General features: G+C 43.0%; 1 protein-coding gene across 1 annotated transcript; it reads right to left on the reverse strand.

Moving 5' to 3' along the window:
- Nucleotides 1-5,752: 5,752 nt before the first annotated feature.
- Nucleotides 5,753-17,618, reverse strand: LOC123445470 (acetyl-CoA carboxylase 1). The gene is made up of 30 exons (XM_045122454.1): nt 17,419-17,618; nt 16,205-16,550; nt 15,902-16,108; nt 15,649-15,807; nt 15,400-15,492; nt 15,164-15,259; nt 14,410-14,677; nt 14,086-14,324; nt 13,880-13,919; nt 13,676-13,800; nt 13,449-13,565; nt 13,272-13,346; nt 13,131-13,187; nt 12,926-13,030; nt 12,735-12,821; nt 12,413-12,604; nt 12,111-12,299; nt 11,853-11,963; nt 11,665-11,754; nt 11,411-11,587; nt 11,239-11,316; nt 11,036-11,158; nt 10,681-10,950; nt 10,249-10,592; nt 9,887-10,124; nt 9,456-9,814; nt 9,153-9,363; nt 8,692-8,871; nt 6,423-8,597; nt 5,753-6,307 (listed from the first exon to the last, which is right to left on the reverse strand). Exons 2-30 carry the CDS (start codon nt 16,523-16,525, stop codon nt 6,251-6,253), a joined length of 6,783 nt encoding a protein of 2,260 aa, XP_044978389.1. The 5' UTR covers nt 16,526-16,550; nt 17,419-17,618; the 3' UTR covers nt 5,753-6,250.
- Between the last annotated feature and the right edge of the window lie 2,172 nt (nt 17,619-19,790).

The raw sequence follows: 19,790 nt of genomic DNA on the forward strand, positions 1-19,790 counted from the left end.
CAGATACCATTGTTTTTGCTCGAAAGAAGGAAGATGCGAGTAGGTTTGACTCTCCAGATCTGATCCCCGGGAGTGGTAGGATACGGGTAAGATCACAAAAATATCAAACGCTAATTTTGTGTCACTGTAGCACTTTTGATGCGTTGCGGTTAGTATTAATTTTTCATATGCCTAAAAACTTGCGCTTAAAAATATTGTATAAAATTATGAAACGTGTGGGGTTCGCTGCCTCAAATATGCAGCATGTGATAGCGCACTTTAATGCACGTTCAAAAAAAACTATGTACATACTCCCTCGTTTCAAAAAATTTGTCTTAGATTTGTTTAGATATGAAGGTATCTAGTCACGTTTTAGTATTTTGACACATTCATTTCTAGACAAACTTAAGACAAGAATTTTAGGACGGAGGAAGTACTATTTTGTCGTATCTGCTGGAGCGTATTCGACGCCAAAAAAGGATAGGTTTTAACACTGGAGCAGTTTTCAGACGTCCGTTGAAGATGCTTTAATAAAATTGTCTGTCTGAAAAGCTCATCTTTCCTCTGTCACCCAAATGAATTGGCCCTTGCCTCCTTGGTCATCTGGTAACAAGATTGGACCCTGATCAGCAGTGGGTGCGTACACCCTCGGGGCTGCCTCCCGCAAAAGTAGGATCGCACGAGGCGATCAAGGAAGGCGACGAGGGTTCCTTGCGCGCCGTCGGTGACGCCACCAGTTCCCTCTCTCTCCGTCAGCCACTCCGGCGGCGGGAGGGAGGGGGAACCTCGGGTCTGTTCGCTAGGTGGGTCTGGTAGGGTTAGGGTTGAAGGAGACGCTCCCGAGGCCGTTGCGGTGGTGTCGCGTCGGAATAAGTTTCTTCGGGCTTCGTTCGCGGTCAGGCGAGGCTTTTGCCTTCGTCTAGGAGCCAACGGGGTTGGGGATCCCCGGATCTCGTCGAGGTCGCGGGCTCTGATGGCTGGAGGTCCATTGGAACTGGCCGTTTGGGTCCTCAGATGGGCGATGGATGTAGGGAGACGAAGACCCATCTTCTTCCTTGTTGGTATGATTTGCTGCTGTTGTTCTTCTCTTTTCTCTACGCTGATGCTGGTGGGAGATCCTGCTTTGTCCGGGTGGATGGTCCGGCCGCGGTGCTGGACCGGTCGGATGACTCGAGTTCTCTTCCTTTCGGGAGGGACACTTTTCGCGGTACTCAAAGCCAAAGATGACGACGGCTGTTGCAGCTGTGTTGGATTGATGGCCATGCCCTCTCAGCGCTTGTGTCAAAAAAGGAGGAAGCAGTGTGGCGACAATTGTACTGTGATCGAAGATGATGACCTGCTTGCGACTAGTTGCAGATCCTTCTGCTGCAGGGGTTTCTCTCAAGATTCAGGGATGATGACACTGGGCTCCGGAGATCATCTTGTTATGGTTGTCTTAGGTACTCTAGGTGTTTATGGTTTTCTGTGTTTGCGTTTCAGTATACTTGTATGGGTCAATTTCTTTGTACTGATTCGTGGTATGAATGAAAAACTTAAAAAAAAACAAGATTGGACCGAGGAAAAGGACGTGGAGTAAGTTAGATTTTGTGCCTCGTAAGCGCAGGTGATATAATGATAATAATAATTTTGTTCCTGCAGAAGATGACACGGTTGACACGGTGCTAGAGCACCCCACTCAAGATTATTTTCCCCCGCTGTGTACCAATTATAAGGGGGAAAAGGTGCACTTTACCTATATGTAAGTAGCTTGAGTTTGAAATTGGAGTAAGTCAATTTTCTGACCATTAATTCTTCTGTCAAGATTCGTGTTGTTATTTTTTTCTCTTATATGTGTTTAACTGATTTTTGACTTGCTCTGTTCGGGGTAAGCCGCACTTTTCCATAGACAGAATTTCTAACTTTATGCCCCTGGTTGAACCTCTGACTTGCCCCTTTTTAAGGTAAGTCGTTTTTTTCTTAGGCCAATTTGCTTTTCAAGAGTGCAAAGTCAAAATTTTGACTTGCCATGTTTGGGGTAAGTCAATTTTCTTTTTTTTTATTTGTGTGTATTTCTCTTTTGCATTTATTTTTACTTTTAGCCTGTTTTTTTATTTTCTGTATGGGTATATTTTGCATATTGGGTGAGTAGAAATGTAAACACGCAAGTAATACATTGTATGTATGTAAATTACATTAGTGTGAAAATTGCACTATTACATGTTTATTCTTTGCATATTCAAAAGTGCAATTTTCAGTGCAAAGTTGGGGTATTGCCAATTCCACTAGTTTATTCTTCCTTGGAAAATTTTAATATTTCAATTTTTTAGTTTTTATTTTATTTTCATGTAAGGTAAAATACCAATGCCACTAACTTGTTCCTTCTTAGTAAACTTCAATATTTGCGAAAATTCCACTACTATATGTTTATTGTTCCATATTATGATAAGTGTAATGTCTATGTAAATTTTGTGCAAAATTTGTCACTATGTGTTTCATGTTTTTCATTTTCTTTCTTCTTAAAGGGTAGTATTATTATCACTAATTCATTCTTTCTTAGAAAGCTTCATTATTTTGATTTTGGTCTACTTTTTATTTTATTTTCTTTCTTCTTTATGGGTAAAATACAAATGCCACTAACCCATTCCATCTTAGGGAACTTATTTTTATGCGGAAACTTCACTATTATATGCTAATTGTTGCATATTATGAAAAGGCGCAAATTCGGTGCAAATTATGGGCAAGTTTTATCATTATTAATTTATTTATTTTCAATTTTCTTCATCTTAAAGTGTAATACCAATGCCACTAATTCATTATTTCTTAGAAAACTTCATTATTTTGATATGTTGTAGTTTTTTTTCTTAAATGGTAATACGAGTGGTACTAATTCATTCTTCCTTATAAATTTTATTTATTTTATTTTTTTATTTTTCTTTAATCTTTGAGTGTAACACCAACATCACTAATTCATTCTTCCTTATAACATTTCATTTTTTATTTTCTTTTTCATTTTGATTTCATTTTATTTCTTCTGAAGGGTAATACCAAGGCCACTAATTCATCCTTCTCGGTGCTAAAATCGGCGGATCTCGGATAGGGGGTCCCGAGCTGGTGATCGTGGAATGACGGCGAATGGGAAGTAGAGAGACATAGTTTTATCCAGGTTCGGAACCTCTCGAAGAGGTAAACCCTACATCCTACTTGTATTATATTGATTGCAGATATGATACAAAGTACAATATGATCTACCTCTAGATCGTGTGATTGTGTTCTAAGCTATAAACTTGTATGTGTGTCCTTGAAGGCTAAGTCCATCGGCTTATATAGGCGTCAGGGCTATCTAAAGTTTTCATATGGTCGGTTACAAGCTACGAATAAACATGCAAACTATTGAATTGTGCCTTGAAGTATACGCCAAGTCTTTGAAGAATTCCATCTTGAGTACACCGAGGGGCACAGATTCCTGAGTCCTTCCTTCAATGGTCAGTGGGTCATTGGCCCAGCCGATTGACGACATGCTAACATGGCCAGCACCTAGTAATCTAGGACACCGTTAGTAGCCCATGAGTAGGTCTTTAAAGCCGAGGACATTGGCGCCCTCCTCGAAATGAATTCTCCTTCTAATGGTCTTTGGCTTGGTAGCGGGTTCCCTCCTTGTTAGCTTGCATTCGGATATGAGGTCTCATATCATGTTTTGACCATCAGTCTCCCTTTAAGTTTGATTAACTAACCATATGTCCGAGGTTTTACCTCGGTAGGTGAAAAAATGAGAGGAGGCTATTTTAACAAACCCTTGTTTAATAATAAATGTTCTCCCTTTGAAGACTTTGTCACCTTAGCCCCAAAGGCTTGCCCCGCAGGCATGGCTAGTGAGTGGGTTAAACCCTGACAGCTTTATCGAACCACCACCACTTATCATCATTAAAACACATATTAGGGCAAATAACCAAAAGATCAAAGAACAATGGGACAAATCATCTAATCCTAACTAAAGCGGGGCCAATCGTCTAATCACAAAGTAACCGTAGGGCAACACGATGGTGTGGTGGCGGCGATGGTGGTGCTATCTGGCAAGGCTACGCCTAACGCTACCAAAACCGCAAACGGAGGAGAAAACGATCTAGGGGGAGAGGGGCACCAAGGGCTTCGTGTGTCCCCTTGGGGCGCCCCCTCGCCTCTATATATAGGTGGAGGGGTGTGGGGAACAGACCCTCCAAGCCCTAGGGCGCAGCCAAGGGGGGGAGGTGGGATCCTAGTCCCTCCCCTTCCCTTCCATACAAAGGTTGACTTTCTACCTTTCCCAACTGCATGGGCCTTGAGAGACTTGTGCGCTTGGTCCAATAAGGCTACGACATCTCCCTCAACCCATGCAAACCCTTGGGACGTGGTGGAACCCTTGGTGGACTTCCGGACTCCTCCAAAAGTTTTTGAAACCTTTTATAAGCTTCCCGGTACAATACTGGAAAAACCCGAAACTTTTTCGATAGCCAAAATATGACTTCCCATATATAAATCTTTACCTCTGGGCCATTCCGGAGCTCCTCTTGACGTCCGGGATTTCATCTGAGACTCCGAACAACCTTCAGTCACCAACATATATAACTCAACAATATCATATCATCACCGAACGTTAAGTGTGCAGACCCTGCTGGTTCGAGAACTATGTAGACATAACCGAGACATTCTCCAGTCAATAACCAATAGAAATACATAAACTGTGATATATTTTCTGTCACTTTCATTTCTCTGCTTCTCATCAAGCACCACTTTTATCATATATTTTCCAACAGAAATACATAAACTGTGATATAGATTAAAAAACAACATGTTAGGTTCAAAAAAAAAACATGTTAAATAACCAAAAGGAGCTACATAGGTTGATTATACATAACCAAAAGGAGAACACTTCTTCGGTACACAGATTAATTACATTACTAACATTACTACTTAAGCAACCTACATGACACATCACACGTGCATCATTCTCATTACATAACCAAAACAGGACACAACACACTTGCATCATTTCTACATTCAGACAACACACACAGAAGCACACCTACATTTACTTGCATCACTTCTTTCCTGACTCACAGTGACTAAGGTGAACTTCACGGTCAAATACAGTGGGAGAATTTAACTCGGGAATCAACCAGTTCTTCCAGTATGGGACGGGGGAAAGCTTCGACATGCCTGGGTGACGCGCGGTTCGGTCTGTCGAAATGGCAGCATGCGTTGGTTATCACGGTCTTGTTGACCTCCTCCTGGGAGTAATTTAGCTCAAGTGGAATTCGTTTGATTTTCTCGTGGAAATAGTTTGAGAAGCTGATATAGTATCATTTGCCCTTAGCCTATAATATGGTTTGCAGTTTTAGAAGGTATAAACTCTTCTGGATGTTCGTTTCTGTCCAACCCAGTGTTATAGCGTAAGCGTGTAGAACCTGCGCAGGGGGGAGCAATCAGCGTTGGCTGCAGACAGTTTGACAATATTTCTGGCATAATGATAGCAAGGTCCACTTGTGATTCTGATACATGGGTCTTTGGACCTCGTGTGATTCAAAGTTTCAAACCCCAAATGATATGAAGTTCATCCGATTTGCTATTCGGCCGTTCCTCAGAAAACTGAAGAAAAAAAGGTAAGTTCTAACGATTCCTTAAGAGAGGGCGAACGCCCAACCCCGACAAGCCCAAGACAGGGAGGCCCCAGCATCACCGGCGAGAGCAAGCCATAACCAGACCGTAGATGGGGCATCCCGGGCGAGGGTGAGCCATGACCGAACCATAAATGCCTCTGTGAAGAACAAACAATCCATATATACATGAATTTTAGAAGAAAAAACATTCATCATCACCCCAAAGTTCTCAGGGTATACATATCGCATAGCTCCAGCAAAAGGGAACTCAGCATTCCCCGCCACCGAGGAAACTACAACTACCACATCGATCGATCATTATGTCGTAAATTAAGATATGATGGGTCTTGCAACAGCTCACACCAAATACCTATCCAGCATACAGATGCTTTGTGTGTATCTATCTTTATGTAATAATAAAGCATGCTAGAAATGTTTCTGGGATGCCTCCTACCTATGTGCAAACAATGTGTTCCAGTCTTCTTCCACTGAGCCCTCCCCCCTCCTGTAGCTCGCCACGCAAGTAGTAAAATTTGCTCCGTGTCGTCTGCGCTTCCCTTGATACCCAGTCCACCATAGACAGAACTTGCTTGGTGGCAACAAGCAAGGCCGGTATATGCTGGCTGGATGGGATGCGTCATCAAAGGGCAGGCCATTCATCAACCAAGAAGCTGCCTGAGGCCATCCATAACCTGCTCCCTCTTTCCAGGATCCATCTGTACAACCATTTAAATGTTCGTATCAGAGAGATGAGCGCACAACCAGAGTGAACAGAAAAGCTCGGGCAAATTATAAGAGCAAACAAATGAAGAAGAAGCAAACAAAACTTACTTTGCTGAGGAGGAGCGAGAGGCCGTTTGGCAAGGCCTTGGCGTCAGAGGTTTCAGCAAGATGCGACAGCAGTGTAGACGCTCTCTCGGCTTTCAGCTCCTCGAGATGCTTGCCATACTTGTCGGGATCGTCTTTCCAGGCGAAGAAGGCTTCGTCATCGCCCCACTTCTTGCCGTCTCCTCCTTGAGAGGCCAGGTACCATTTCTTGATGCACTCCAAGGCTGATCTGTGAGTGGGCATCTGCTGCTTGCCAGCGGCTTCCCTGACTTGTTTGGCGAGCGAGTCCTCGGCAAGCCTCCTTCGCAATCTCCTGTAGAAGAAGGCCCGGGACTCCTCCCAGTCGACCACCTTACTGATCACGCCTTTGGCAGCCATTCTCGCTGAGGTGTCATGCAACTCAGCAAACCGGGTGGCGACCTGAGTATATATGGGCATCAGCTGCTTCCGCCGAGCAGCCATGCTCCTCCTGATGGTGTCTGCCGCCGCCGCCGTTTCCCAGGGGCTAGGGCTAGCACTAGTTTCTTTGAGGAGTTTAGCATTGAGGCTGATCAACTCAGGGTCCAGCCTTAGCATACTCTCTTCCAGTTCATTTGGCTTGAATTTGATCTCAATGAGTCCTGGTGCCTCAAGGACATTCCCTCTCGCAGTCCTCTCGGCATACATCTCAATTTGCTCAGGATTGATCTTGCTGTCCACCACAACCCATGCGCCTCCACGCAGCTCTCCAGCCTTTGGTATATACACAAAAGCAGGCTGCTGATACGTCCTCAGATTCTCAACAATCATAGAACCAGCCTGAAGGATTCCTTCAAACAGATCCCTTTGGCCACCAGAAAAGCCTCTCCAGTTGGCAAGAATGAACAGCGGGAGCTGTTCACGGTTGAAATCCAGCAGTGCCTGGGCTGTTTTTGAGGCTGAATCTGGGAACCACACCTGTCCTGCTTGAGGGACTACACGCTCGGCAGAATCAAGCTGACCAGGGTCAGCGGGAATTACTTGCATCACTGTCTCGGTTTCCACAGCTATGATACCAACTGGAATCCCACCCAGCTTAGCTCTTCCAGTAATAACAGTTTTGGCCCATCCTTCCAATGTTTCCACAAAGCTTTCTCTGTCAAACATACCACTCAACCACTTGCCTTGGGTGTCCTGAATGCCACAGATGGCAGCACGGGCATCACATGAATTCTCTGGGAAGTATGTTACAGCTCTCTCTGGTGGATCAAGAGATTTTACAATAGGAAGAGGACCACCAACATAGGGAGGAACATAGCTGAGCCATTTCAAGATAGCAGAAACACCTTCAAGATCATCTGACACAGTGAGATGGACAACTCCATTTGTAGCCATGATTTTGGGGCCACCCAGTTGCATCTGAGAGCTATAAACCTCGCGCCCCAGGAGCTTGTTCAGTGCAGAATACCCAGTCAAAATAATTGGTTGATCAAGACGTTGTATACACCGCATTCCTAACCGAGCAAGATAAGCCCCAATTCCAATAGCTCGTCCAGTCACAAATGTCAGAGTAAAGGTCTCTCTATATGCCTTAGAGTAGGCACTGGCAATGGCACCACTTCCATGCAGATTCTCACAGCCAAGTCCATCCTCTTTCCCAACAATGGTATCAACAACCCATCTGGTTTCTCCACTTTCCGGTACTTTTAGCTCATGGGCTATAACTGAAGAGCTTAGACGTGCATAATCTTGTTCTGTGAGGTAAATGTAGTGAAAACCACGTTCAGGGCTCTGGTCATCAGACCATCCAACATGGAAGCACGCCTTTATTTCCTCTGCTACACCGAGCCTAGCACCAGCAGTTGCTGACAAGTAGATTAGAGGGATTTTCCTCTCACAAGCAAGATTGGTGACAGCATCAAAGAATGCATCTTCTCTAGGACCAAAAGACCCAGCTTTAAATGTCACATCATTTGCAACAACTATAATCTCCCGGCCACCTGGAAATTCTGGTGTAGAGAGCTTCATGTTCCAAGCAACAACACCAAAATTATTGCTACCTGGAGGACGCTCAACTGGAACCAAAGGAGTACCCCATGATCCAGTTGAATCAGCAAATATAAGCTCTGTCACTTCAGCATACCGCTGGTTATGCTCGTTAGATTCTGCAACATGTGAAATGCCAGATTTCCATGACTTCTTCAGTGCTGTTTCAAATGCCTGCGGACAGTATTTTTACCAATCTCAGTTGATCTGGTTAATCATGTTAACCAATTGTAGAGAGAAAAAGAAAGGAAAGATGTAACCAACTCACCAATGGAAAATCATAGCAGTATGTAGTTTCATTTTTCCTAGCAGCAGCACGTTTCAGGTCAATAGCATCCAAAGGTTTGTATGGCGCATGCAATGCAATGCCATGCAAAGGACCAGCTGTGGGTGTGGCAGAGCGGTAGAAAAGCTGATGTGTATTGGGGTCCTCCACTTCTCGGTAAATCTGAAAGTCAAAAGAACTCAAGCATAAGAGCAATACAGAGAAAATGGTACCTACTACTTACAAGTCCTTTTAGGTAGTGTTTAATAGAAATTTAAAAAGCAACAATTGGGAGATTGCCCATTACATTCATAATAAGGGTGATCGGCATTTTTTTTTCACTGACTAGATAAGCTAACAAAATCATATTTGATGGTCTGTCGAGCTTTATCCATCAGAGGTAATATTTGCAGAACTGTAGATGATGATGCTCGCATGTCATTGCAATAGCTAAGGTAACTTACATCAACAGTGCAGGTATGCCCAGTTACACTAGTAACAACAACTCTCCAAGCACCATTAGCCTGCCCATCACAATCCAACCATAGCTTCACTTCCCACTGGCACACGGAAAGGCGATGCATCCTGACACCAACATGCTCATATATATTCATAACCATCTGTTTCAAAAGTGTGCATGCTGTCTCCTCATCTTGACCAACTTCATTCGTCATCCTAACATAATGAGAAGCAAAAACCAAGTGAACATCTATGAACACATTCAATGCAATGTATTTTGTTGAGAACATAAATATATTTCGACTGACCTTGAAGATGGAATTAGATCAAATAACCGTTGTTCTCTCATTATGCACAGATACATGTGGGAGTGGCCTGACATCCCAGTCTCACTGTGAGCACGCAACTCTATTTCTTCTAGCGCCGCCATCAATGATCTGAGTATGCTGTTAGATGTGAATGATGATGAGGCTTGAACTTCATTATCAATACTTCCAAATAAAAACCCATTGGTCACACTTGGCTGTCTGACTATGGTACGAAGAAACATCCTTTGGTCATTTGATCTCGAATCTTTCTTGTTCTTTACTAGTGTGTACATGTGCCACTGGCGATCACGTGATGGGGTATATTTCACGTCATTGTAACCTTCTAAATTCACTTTGTCCTGTATTTACAGATAAACTGTTAGAAGTACTGGTATTACTGAAGGGAACATAAGACAACAAAATCTGCGTACCAATTCAAGGAAGGTTGACAAAGGAGGTTCCACATGGCGGAGCATCGGGTCCTCCTCATAATATAACTTGTCAGATGACCATTTGAAGGAGTGGCGCATTGGTGAACGCCCTTCATCTCTTTGGATAATGCAGCTGACAACCTTAACACCAGCACCATTGAGATGTGATGTTATAGTGTTATCCTTCAAAATCTTGGAGAGTTTGTTGATCCTTTCTTGCGCTTGATCCTCATCACCACTATAAAGAGAAAACAGAGTGGAATAGGTAATAAAATCATGAAATTAACGACCAGTTCATAGAATCACACTCTTATCTGCTCTGCAATAAAAACAAACCACATAAGAATAGAGCGTAAACAAACCTGTCTTGAAGAGTGCTCATCTGATTGTTGATACCAACCAAAGCAATATGCAGCATATTGCTATGGTTAGAATTTATAGGATTACCATTTGAGACACTTCCAACATCTGCTCCGTAATGTGAAGTCTCCTTTAATGCAGCTTCAATTGCAGTTGACAGAAGCTGAAGAGACTTGATTACAACCATTACACCCCATCGCCTGCCAATTGGATCCTCTACTTGTGGCTTTAGAAGTGACGCAGATTGCCCATTTCTTTGTTCAATATGTTCTTCAGAGAATTCCCATAAAGCAATTAGACCAGACCTGTGCCATTGCATCCGGACACTGCCCCTTACAAGATAATGCTGGAAGATGATTGTGAGTTAGCCGGCATAAATTTGTTAATGTTACAGTTGTATCAAGAAAGAGTGCAGTAAATAAATTCAGTGGTACCTGATACAGTCTGCGTATGTATGTCTCAACAACTCTCCGCTGAAGAGTAGGATCACTGTGATCAAACAAAGCCACAAGGGCGTCTTCAACTGCAACAGGGGCACATACTAAATCCTCCATCCTTTCATTGATAGCCATCTTCCTCCTAGGTGTTGAAATCCGCTCTCCTTCCTCAGTAAACATCTCCAGTTCTGAAAGGCTTCTTGCTATGCTTGTGCGGAGTTCACTCAATTTAGTGTGCTCAAGAAGTTGGCTTGCTTTAAGCGCCAACTGCATCAATTACAATGAATTCATTTTATTTTCTAACTATCATGTGCAAAATACATAGATGCAGATCATCCAAACTCAATCTTACCCCAGAGTAAGCTGTGTGGTTCAGGGCAGAGAAGCGAATCAACTGGTCCCTGTATGCAGATGGATTTGGATAGACTAATGCTTCCATAAGCCGTAGTATTAATTTGTTTTTACTTTTCACACCCTTCAAAAGAACACATATTGTCAGCACAAAAGCTTTTGCATATCGAGTAAATTAACAGATTGCGCAATAAAAGATGTTACCTGGTGGGAGAACACAATATATACAACCTTCTCAAGGTCTTTTGCATGTTGAAGTCGTAGACGTTCTATCACATCAGACTGAGAATATAAAGCAAAAAGCACAAAGGTTTAGCACATTTTGTTGAGAAAGTTAGCATCGATCAAACCATTACAAACGATTATAAATAGTTACCTGAATGTCATCGCTGAAGAGTTCTTCAACAGATAAATACTCCTCAAACAGAGACTTGACAACCGCACGAGCATGGCTTTCTCTTCCACCCTCATATGACTTGACCAGGCTCATAAGTGGCTCTACAAGCCTCTCACTAGTAACCCTATCTTTCTCGGAACAGTATGCAAGATTAGCCTGCAATGATGACTCTGTAAGGAAACAACATGACACATAAAAAAGGAAGGGATGCCAAGTAACAGTCTCAAACTGACCTCGATGACTCCCCTTAGCAACTTGGCAGGGAAATCCTTGCTCTTCCGGAAGTCAGCATTCAACTCATACTCCTTGTACTTAGCATCCAACTGATAACAGGCAAATTAGTTATCCATTTGTATGCAGCCAGAATGAAAAAATAAACAATAACATGTAAAATAAAAAATTTACTAGAATACTTAATCACCTCATTCCTAAGATCTTTCGGGAGTCGGGTTGCCAAAACGGACATGAGTTCTTGCCACTGTAGAAAAGGGAGCTCGGGGCTGTCTAGGCAGTTTAGCAAATCTTGTACAACCTGAAAGATAAGGAACAGCAAGGAACTTATTGATTGAAGAAAGATGGTATAGTTTGTCACAATTAAGAGGTTAGTTTCTCTCTGTAGACGATAAGGGAAAACAAAAATGGAAGAACAACTATACACTGACAGTTTGATGTGCCTTACATGATTGATGTTATGTTCATATCCTGCAAGGATCATGTGCGCAGAATTCACACTTGCAGCAAACTTTTGGTGAACTTTGCCAGAAATAGCAGTAGGAGGTCCAAGTTTTGGAAAGGTGCCATGAAATGGTTCAGCCCTCCTCACAGAAGATGGGTCGTCAAGATCCAACTTTGCTATCAGGTCACTCGCCTGCACAAAGACAGCCATTTCAGCTACTATTTAAAAGATGCACAAAGACAGCCATTTCAGCTACTATTTAAAAGATGCAAGTATATTACAAGCATAAATCATAAAGTGGTAACCTGCATGGCCTGACCCTCAGGCATGACAAAGTGAATGACACCAGAGGCCGGTAGTAACAGTGGCATGCACATTTTCATGACCTCCACCTCCGCATATGGCGTATCAGCAACCACATGAGAACCATCCGCGACCAAAAACCGAAGAAGTTTGCATGGTGTATCAGCCAACAACCTGGAAGGATCGTGCTCTTTCTGTAATATATCATTCAGAAGACATAATTAATTTATGTATTTTCATACAATTTGCAGCCACAGTTACAACTGAAACAACCCCTATATTACGTAGGAACCAAGAGGAGAATACAGATCTAGCTATGTTCACCTGTAATAAGCATGTTCTCCCATTGATTAGAAGGCGCGTGCCAGCAGCTTCTGTCTCGGCATAAATTACATGACTGTTTCCATCCAACTAGAAAATTTACAATTAAAGATTGGTCAGGCCATTTCCAAAAAGAAACAAAATTAGATAGATTGCACTTATATATAAAAAATTAGTGTGGTAGATATATTTACCTGCATTAAGAGCCCGCCATCTCGCAGCGAATGTATCTCTGCTTCAACCTCTGATTCATTAATTCTTAATTTGTAGCTACGGGGTCCACCTCGTACTGTCTCAATCTGCAGAAGAAAATAATCATGAGCAGATGTGACAAGGATACCAACTGGATTAGATGGGTATGGCATGGATAAGATTAAAGAGAAAATTACAGATAATTACCGTATATTTGCTCCCATCTATATTCAGTGTTACAGTCAAATTGACAAGAGAGATGTGCTGTGAATGGAACGCAGTTAGACAGTTTTATTCATATAGAAATTGAAGTATGAACTGTAAGAATATTCATCATATACTATGTACCTTTGGTGGTATTTGACCTTTACTTAGATAACCAACATAATCGGTTACAACGCTCGAGCTCCTGCTTGATGCTTCCTGAAATATAAGAACCACAGTATTTGAGGATGGAAAATGGATCTTCTGTGAAAGCTCATAACCACCTGATAAATCATAGTTCTCCAGACAAAGAAATCATACATATAGAGCTCCACCAACAACTGAAAGGTACCATGGGGGCCTCTCTGCTCTAACACGCATAGCTATTCTGCTGTCTAGCCAACCAGTGTGGATCTTATTTTCTCGGTACTCTGCAGCCTGGAGATATGAAAATTTTGAACACAAATTACACCCAAAAAAAGTACATTGTTTCTCTTAATAAATGTACCATGTAATAAAAGAACATTTTTACTGTGGGGTTATCTTACATTCAAGAGATCCACAGTGTAGTCAACATTAGTGCGTATCTCTCCACGAATTTGGATCTCTTTTAACCCAAGTATCATATTGGCTATTGCCAATGACCTAGATTCCCCAAAAGCAAAAACATGACCTGCAAAAAAGCCATGCTGTTTAAGAGAAGCATCATCACAAGATACACGAGGAAACAGAAATTTACGCACATCACTTACCAAACTGGGAATCGGAAAACTCATGAATTGCACCTCCGGACTGAAGAAAAAACGATGATTCAGGTTAGGTTCATGCACAAGATAAAGTTCTTAACCAGGAAATTTATCAACATAAGAAACAGGAAAACTCAAGGGTAATGATAAGCTGTGGCCGTTGTGACAGGTCGTGTGGTATCAAAGATCATTATGCATGGATGCAAACTTGCCTTAACGGAGAAATAGGCCCAAACATTGGGTTTACTTTTGAAGTTCAGCTCTTCCACTCTTCCACTGGTAGGCTTAAACCCATCATCTGGATCCTCGCTAGTAACTCTAACTGCTACACAATGACCCTTTGGCCTTACAGACTGTGCTTTGTCCAAATCAAATTTAGTCGCAACAGCTGATATTTCTTTCCAAGCGTGATAGCCACCTCCATGTTCTATTCCATAAAAGCGTCTGATCTCTGCAGTTATCCTTATATTGATTAGTGGTGGAGGGGAGAGGGGAGAGATAATATCATGAACCATCAAGTTGGAAAACTGGCCTACCTGGAATGTTGTAGAGTGGTATGCCCATTCCTACTGCAACTTGAGATGCAGGTAAGTTTATTTCAGCAATCCATTCGGTCACAGGGTGTTCTACCTGCAACCTTGGATTAAGCTCCAGGAAATAGTATTCGCCTGTTTCCATGCTGTACAGATATTCTACTGTAGCAGCACCCTGATATTGCACACATTTAGCAAGCCGCCTTGCTGCCTGCTCAAGCTCTTTAATTGTTTCTGGAGGAGCAACTGTAATTGGTCCCTCCTCAATGATCTGTTTCACAAGTTTATATATATGGTGAGAGGTAAAAGAAATATAATTTTGCTAAGACTTCTCTGCTATTATCTGTCTTGCATTTGTTAATTTTTGTGGTTATAAAATAATCTGTAATACAGTCACTAGACTTTTCAATATTCTGAGCTCAAAAAACTTCAAGTGCGACACATATATCACTAAAGGAAGAAAAAGTTTGTTCTTGAATTCAAAATGCAAACATTAAACTATTTAGTACAGTATAAGTATAACCGACAGTAATAAATGATTCCATTTAAGAAAATGCTAAGGCATAAATTTGGTATAGGTCCTGCAACATTTTGCACTTTGCTAAACAGTACTATATGATTGCTACATCGTCCAATGAAGTTTTTATTCCCTGAAGCTGTAGAACTTCTACCAGTACTCACTACACAAATGTTTGGCTCAGACTAATTCAAACAGAACTGATATTGAACAGCCCAGTGCTTTAGGAGAATAACTAACCTTTTGGTGCCTTCTTTGAACACTACAGTCTCGACTGTGCAGTGCTGCCACGTTGCCATGCTTGTCACAGAGCAACTGAACCTCTAGATGTCGGCTCTACAAAGAAAGAACAGAAAGGCGAGATTTTAGCTAAATGAACTATATCAGTAGAGAAGAAGCACTCGCTGAATACTGAGCATGAGTAACACAAAGATACAACAGAAAATAGTGGCTATTATCAGTTTAGCATGTATCACCTGAGATGCCACCTTCATAATAAATATAGGCGATCCAGGGACTTCTCCTTGCACTTGCTTAAACAATGCTCTCACCTCATCATCATTGTGTACCTATAAAACCATTTGGATGACATAAAACACATCTTTGGTTAATATAATTGGACTTCATTTAAATGGACAGTGGAAATTTACATGTAATTGTTTGCGAGTACAGCATTCCATATAACCGTGGTAGAGATGAATTAAAAAGATGAAAAGAATACTAACCTTCCTTATTCCTTTACCACCCCCACCCCATGATGCCTTGATCATTGCAGGATACCCCACCACCTGACAACTAGCCACTGCTTCATCTGTAGTTGAAACACAAGCGTTCTTATAGATCTCCTCAGGTATTGAGTGGCAGGTTTCTTGCGGAACTTTCACCTACAGCACGTTTCGATTTAGTTTTAGGAAATACAGTGGTGGAGAGAAAAACAAAGGAGCAAAACTGTAAAGAAATAGGACAAGGTATACATACATGTGACCCGCTCCATGGAAGAGTTGGAACTCCTGCTGCTTGTGCGATAAGAGAAGAACCAATCTTATCACCTAGCGCGCCCATCGCGGCTGATGGCGGCCCAAGAAAAATGATTCCCTTCTCCATGAGCGCATCCGGAAGTTCTGGGTTCTCAGAAGCATGACCCCAGCCAGGCCAAACTGCAGAAACCCGAGTTCTCTCTGCTATCTGTGACATGGCAGGTGGATTACAAACATCAATAACTAGTCAAGTATCCAGCAGAATGAACATGGATAAACTAAAAGGATGATCAATTGCGCTCACCTCCACTATGAGCTGTACATTTGCATAATTGTTGTTATTCGTCCCACCAGGAACTTCTAAGAACTGGTCGGCGATCCTTATGTGCTCCGCATTTATCCTGAGGTCCTCTGGAGTCGCCATAGCCACCAAGAGAATGGCCTTCTCGTTACCAAAGGTCTCCAAGGCCCAGGTGCGGATGCTGCGCATGAACTTGACGGCAGCCATCCCATTGTTGGCAACCAGCACGCTGTGTATCGGTGAGTCGCCACCGAGCGCTTTACAGAATTCTTCGACCGAGGACATCCTGTTGGGCGTCCCGTTTACTTGGTCAGATTCCACCATTATTGCCCCCTCCAACCTTCAGCAGCTGGGAAAAGCAAAAGAACAAATCCGTCCGTTAGCGCATCAGTCGGTTATTATGCCCGATTAGCGTAGAATTGCAGCACCGGGATATTTCTTTTCGGTTTGGGATGCGCGCGCCCTTTTCTCTGTACTAGATGCTAAAATGGCACGAACAGAACAAGAACATAGTAGTCCTATTTAACTAGTATAACTAAATCGGGAATTCCTCCAGCAACAGTGCCAGGGGAAAGTGCAGGATTTCGCAACAGTGATAAGCCGATAGCCAACAAGCAGCAGGGCCAGAATAGCAAGACCACCGGAGGTTGTGATTTGTGCGATAAAAATATGTTGAAGTCCACACTAGTAGTCGTCGCCAGAGGTTTAGTCCACCCCAAGCAGGAGCAAAAGTGTGGGAAAGGGACTTGAGTTCCGAGTTTCAGGGGAAGGAGCGAGCGAAGCAACAGGCGCACTCAGAACCCCGCCCACAACCCGCTCGACGAAATGCGGCAGCGGCACGCACGAGGCGACCGCCGGCCAGCGCGGGCTACTCGGTTTCCCCCGGGGATCCCGCGGCGGGCACGAGGTAGCTGGAAGCGCTTGACAGGCGGCCGCGAGGAGCGGAGCGCGCGCGCACGGGGGCTGTATCTGGCTGCGCGATCCCCCCGATGCTTAGAATTGGGGCCTGCGCCGCTGGCGTAGAGCGGGGCTGCGGGGGGTGGAGGCAGCGGAGGCGCGGTCGATTTGGGCGGAGAAGCTGCCGGCGCACTGGGACGGACAGTGGCAAGTTACAAGCCCGAGCCGACGGCGAGACCGGCGTACAGCTCGCTCAATCAGCTACGCGCGTGCGCGGAATTCGGAGGATGCGGGGAGGGGGCAGGGAGGTGGGAGCGTACCGTGAGCCCGTGCGCGGCGGAGGCGTTCGGCGGAATGCCGCGGAGGGAGGGAGGGAGGGAGGGAGGAAGGCCAGATGGAGATCCGGGAGGGAGAGGCAGGAAGGCAGGCGGCGGCGGCGGAGGCAACGAGGAATTGCTTGGTATAAATGCGGGCCGCGTCGCGGAGGCCGGTGGTGGTGGTGGTGGTGCGTGGTTCTGGTTGGAGCGATGAAATGCGTGCATTCATGGAGGGTGGGGGTGGGGGTGGGGCGGGGGCAGGTGGGGGGTGTGGCGGAGGTGGAGACGGGGGGAGGGAGGGGGGGGCGACGACGGGTAGTTGGGCCTCATGGCCCTGCTTGGGTGTGCCGTTGCACCTGTCTCTCCGGCGTGTGTCTGGGGTGGTGGGTCGGTAGGCCCCCTCCCCCCAACGCCTTCGATCATCCGCTGCCGTGCGTGCTTCGCTCCCGTCCGTCGTCCCGTAGTAGTCGTCGGCGTCTCGTGCAGGCCTGCTGCCTTGTTGACTGTCGACTGTCGTTTGTTCGTTACTGTGATCCGGATTGCGTCAGTCCTTTTGCTTGCTTTTTTCCCTGGGAATTCCTCTGGATGGCGCGCCGGCCCTGGGCTGGTGGCATTCGGTTGAAACGTATGGGCATGGGCGCGCGCACGCGCAATGCCACGGTACGCATTTTTGGTCCTCCATTCATGGAGCGGGGCCGGTGTATGATGTGGACATGGAGGCGGATAGTTACGAAAGCAACTAGTTAGCGAGCATTCCTTTCAGGCCTTTCATCAAACATTTTTACATGCCGCCACTTGAGGCGTTGTTAGGCGCCGTCACATGTCGTGTTTTGACTGTTTCTTTCATTAGAGACATTATTTTGCTTGCGTGGGGGGCGCAGTTTTGCTTTTGCGAAAGGCATGATCGTGGCACTCGAAAACAGAAAAAAGAAACATATTTTTATTGTTTTTTCTATTGCGAGAGGCACGAGTTTTTTCGTCTAGTTTTTTCGTGAAACAAAAGTTTATCAAACCCTATCAACATGGGATCTATTTTTAAAGATCTCAACGCGAGAAATCCAACAATAAAAACAGTTCGAGATTTTAATGTATGATTTAACAAATAAAACATTTTAAAATTACAGGTCTACGAAAAAAAGGAAACTCTCAGGTTGCGACAATTGGCATACAAAAAAATCTCACTTGTCGCAACCTGGAAAGGTGAAAGTGATCTTTAAAAAAATACTCTTCAATTAGTGATTTCGACAGGTTACGCTTCATGTAAACCTGAGCATGCACAACCCGACCCAAAAACCCGGCTAGGTTGGGCTTGGGAATCGGGCTGGGCTCGGGTGTCATTTTTCAGCTCGGAACCTAGATTGGAATGGGCCGAGTGAGATTCATGCCTCTTTTTTAAGCTCGGAAGCTAGATTGTTTGGGGTGTTTTCTCGTTTCTTTTTCTTCTTCACCGGTTCTTTTTTGTGTGTTTTTCAATTCAAGTGTGTTTCTTTATGCATTTTCCATTGTTTTTATTTGGTTTTGGACGTTTTTTATTGGCTTTTTGTGTGTGTTTTAATTCAAGTGTGTTTCTTTATGCATTTTCCATTGTTTTTATTTGGTTTTGGACGTTTTTTATTGGTTTTTTTGTGTGTGTTCATTTTATCAATTTTCCTTGACTTTGTAAATAAGTGTTGTTCATGTGCACGGTTTTTATACATCAGGAACATTTTTATACTTGTTTAACATTTTCTTTAATAGTATATGAGTAGCATTTTTATATACAATGATGGACATTTCTTTCAAATACATGTTTAATGAATACTTTCTCCATAAACAATGAACACTTTTATATATATTTACCATTTTTCAGATAAATGACTAACATTTTATAATGCCACATACATAACTTGTAACAAATAAAGATTTTTAAAATTTCACAGACTTTTTTTTATGGAATCAACATTTTTTATATGCATTTAAAACACTTATTATATATATAGGACAAAATTCCCTATATATGTGTGTGTGTGTGTGTTTAAAATTTGTAAAGAAAATTAATATCACATATATTTTTCTGACAGACATGAAAAGTTATAAATGTCTCAAACCATTTTTTGTATGGAATCAACATTTTTTATATACATTAAAAACATTTTATTTTAATACGTTTCACATTGTTGAAATATTTTATTAGCATTTTTTATAATAACACATACATTTTCTGAAGCACATGAACATTTTTAAAATATACATTTAAAACGTTTATTTGATATACATTTAAAATATGTAAAATAATTTATTCGATTTTATTATAATATCACATACGTTTGTTTAAACACATGAACATTTTTAAATATCACATTTTTTGTGTGGAATCAACATTTTTATATACATTT

The sequence above is a fragment of the Hordeum vulgare genome, chromosome 3H (assembly GCF_904849725.1).
Source record: "Hordeum vulgare subsp. vulgare chromosome 3H, MorexV3_pseudomolecules_assembly, whole genome shotgun sequence".
NCBI classification, from domain to species: domain Eukaryota; kingdom Viridiplantae; phylum Streptophyta; class Magnoliopsida; order Poales; family Poaceae; genus Hordeum; species Hordeum vulgare.

What these genes read in the sequence shown, in the direction of transcription:
- LOC123445470 (XM_045122454.1), bottom strand. Translation starts at nt 16,525, where the DNA reads ATGGTGGAATCTGACCAAGTAAACGGGACGCCCAACAGGATGTCCTCG. An exon ending in ACACTGTGGATCTCTTGAAT is followed by an intron (nt 13,566 to 13,675) that starts GTAAGATAACCC and finishes TCATATCTCCAG; the next exon opens with GCTGCAGAGTACCGAGAAAA. An exon ending in TGTCAACCTTCCTTGAATTG is followed by an intron (nt 9,815 to 9,886) that starts GTACGCAGATTT and finishes CTGTAAATACAG; the next exon opens with GACAAAGTGAATTTAGAAGG.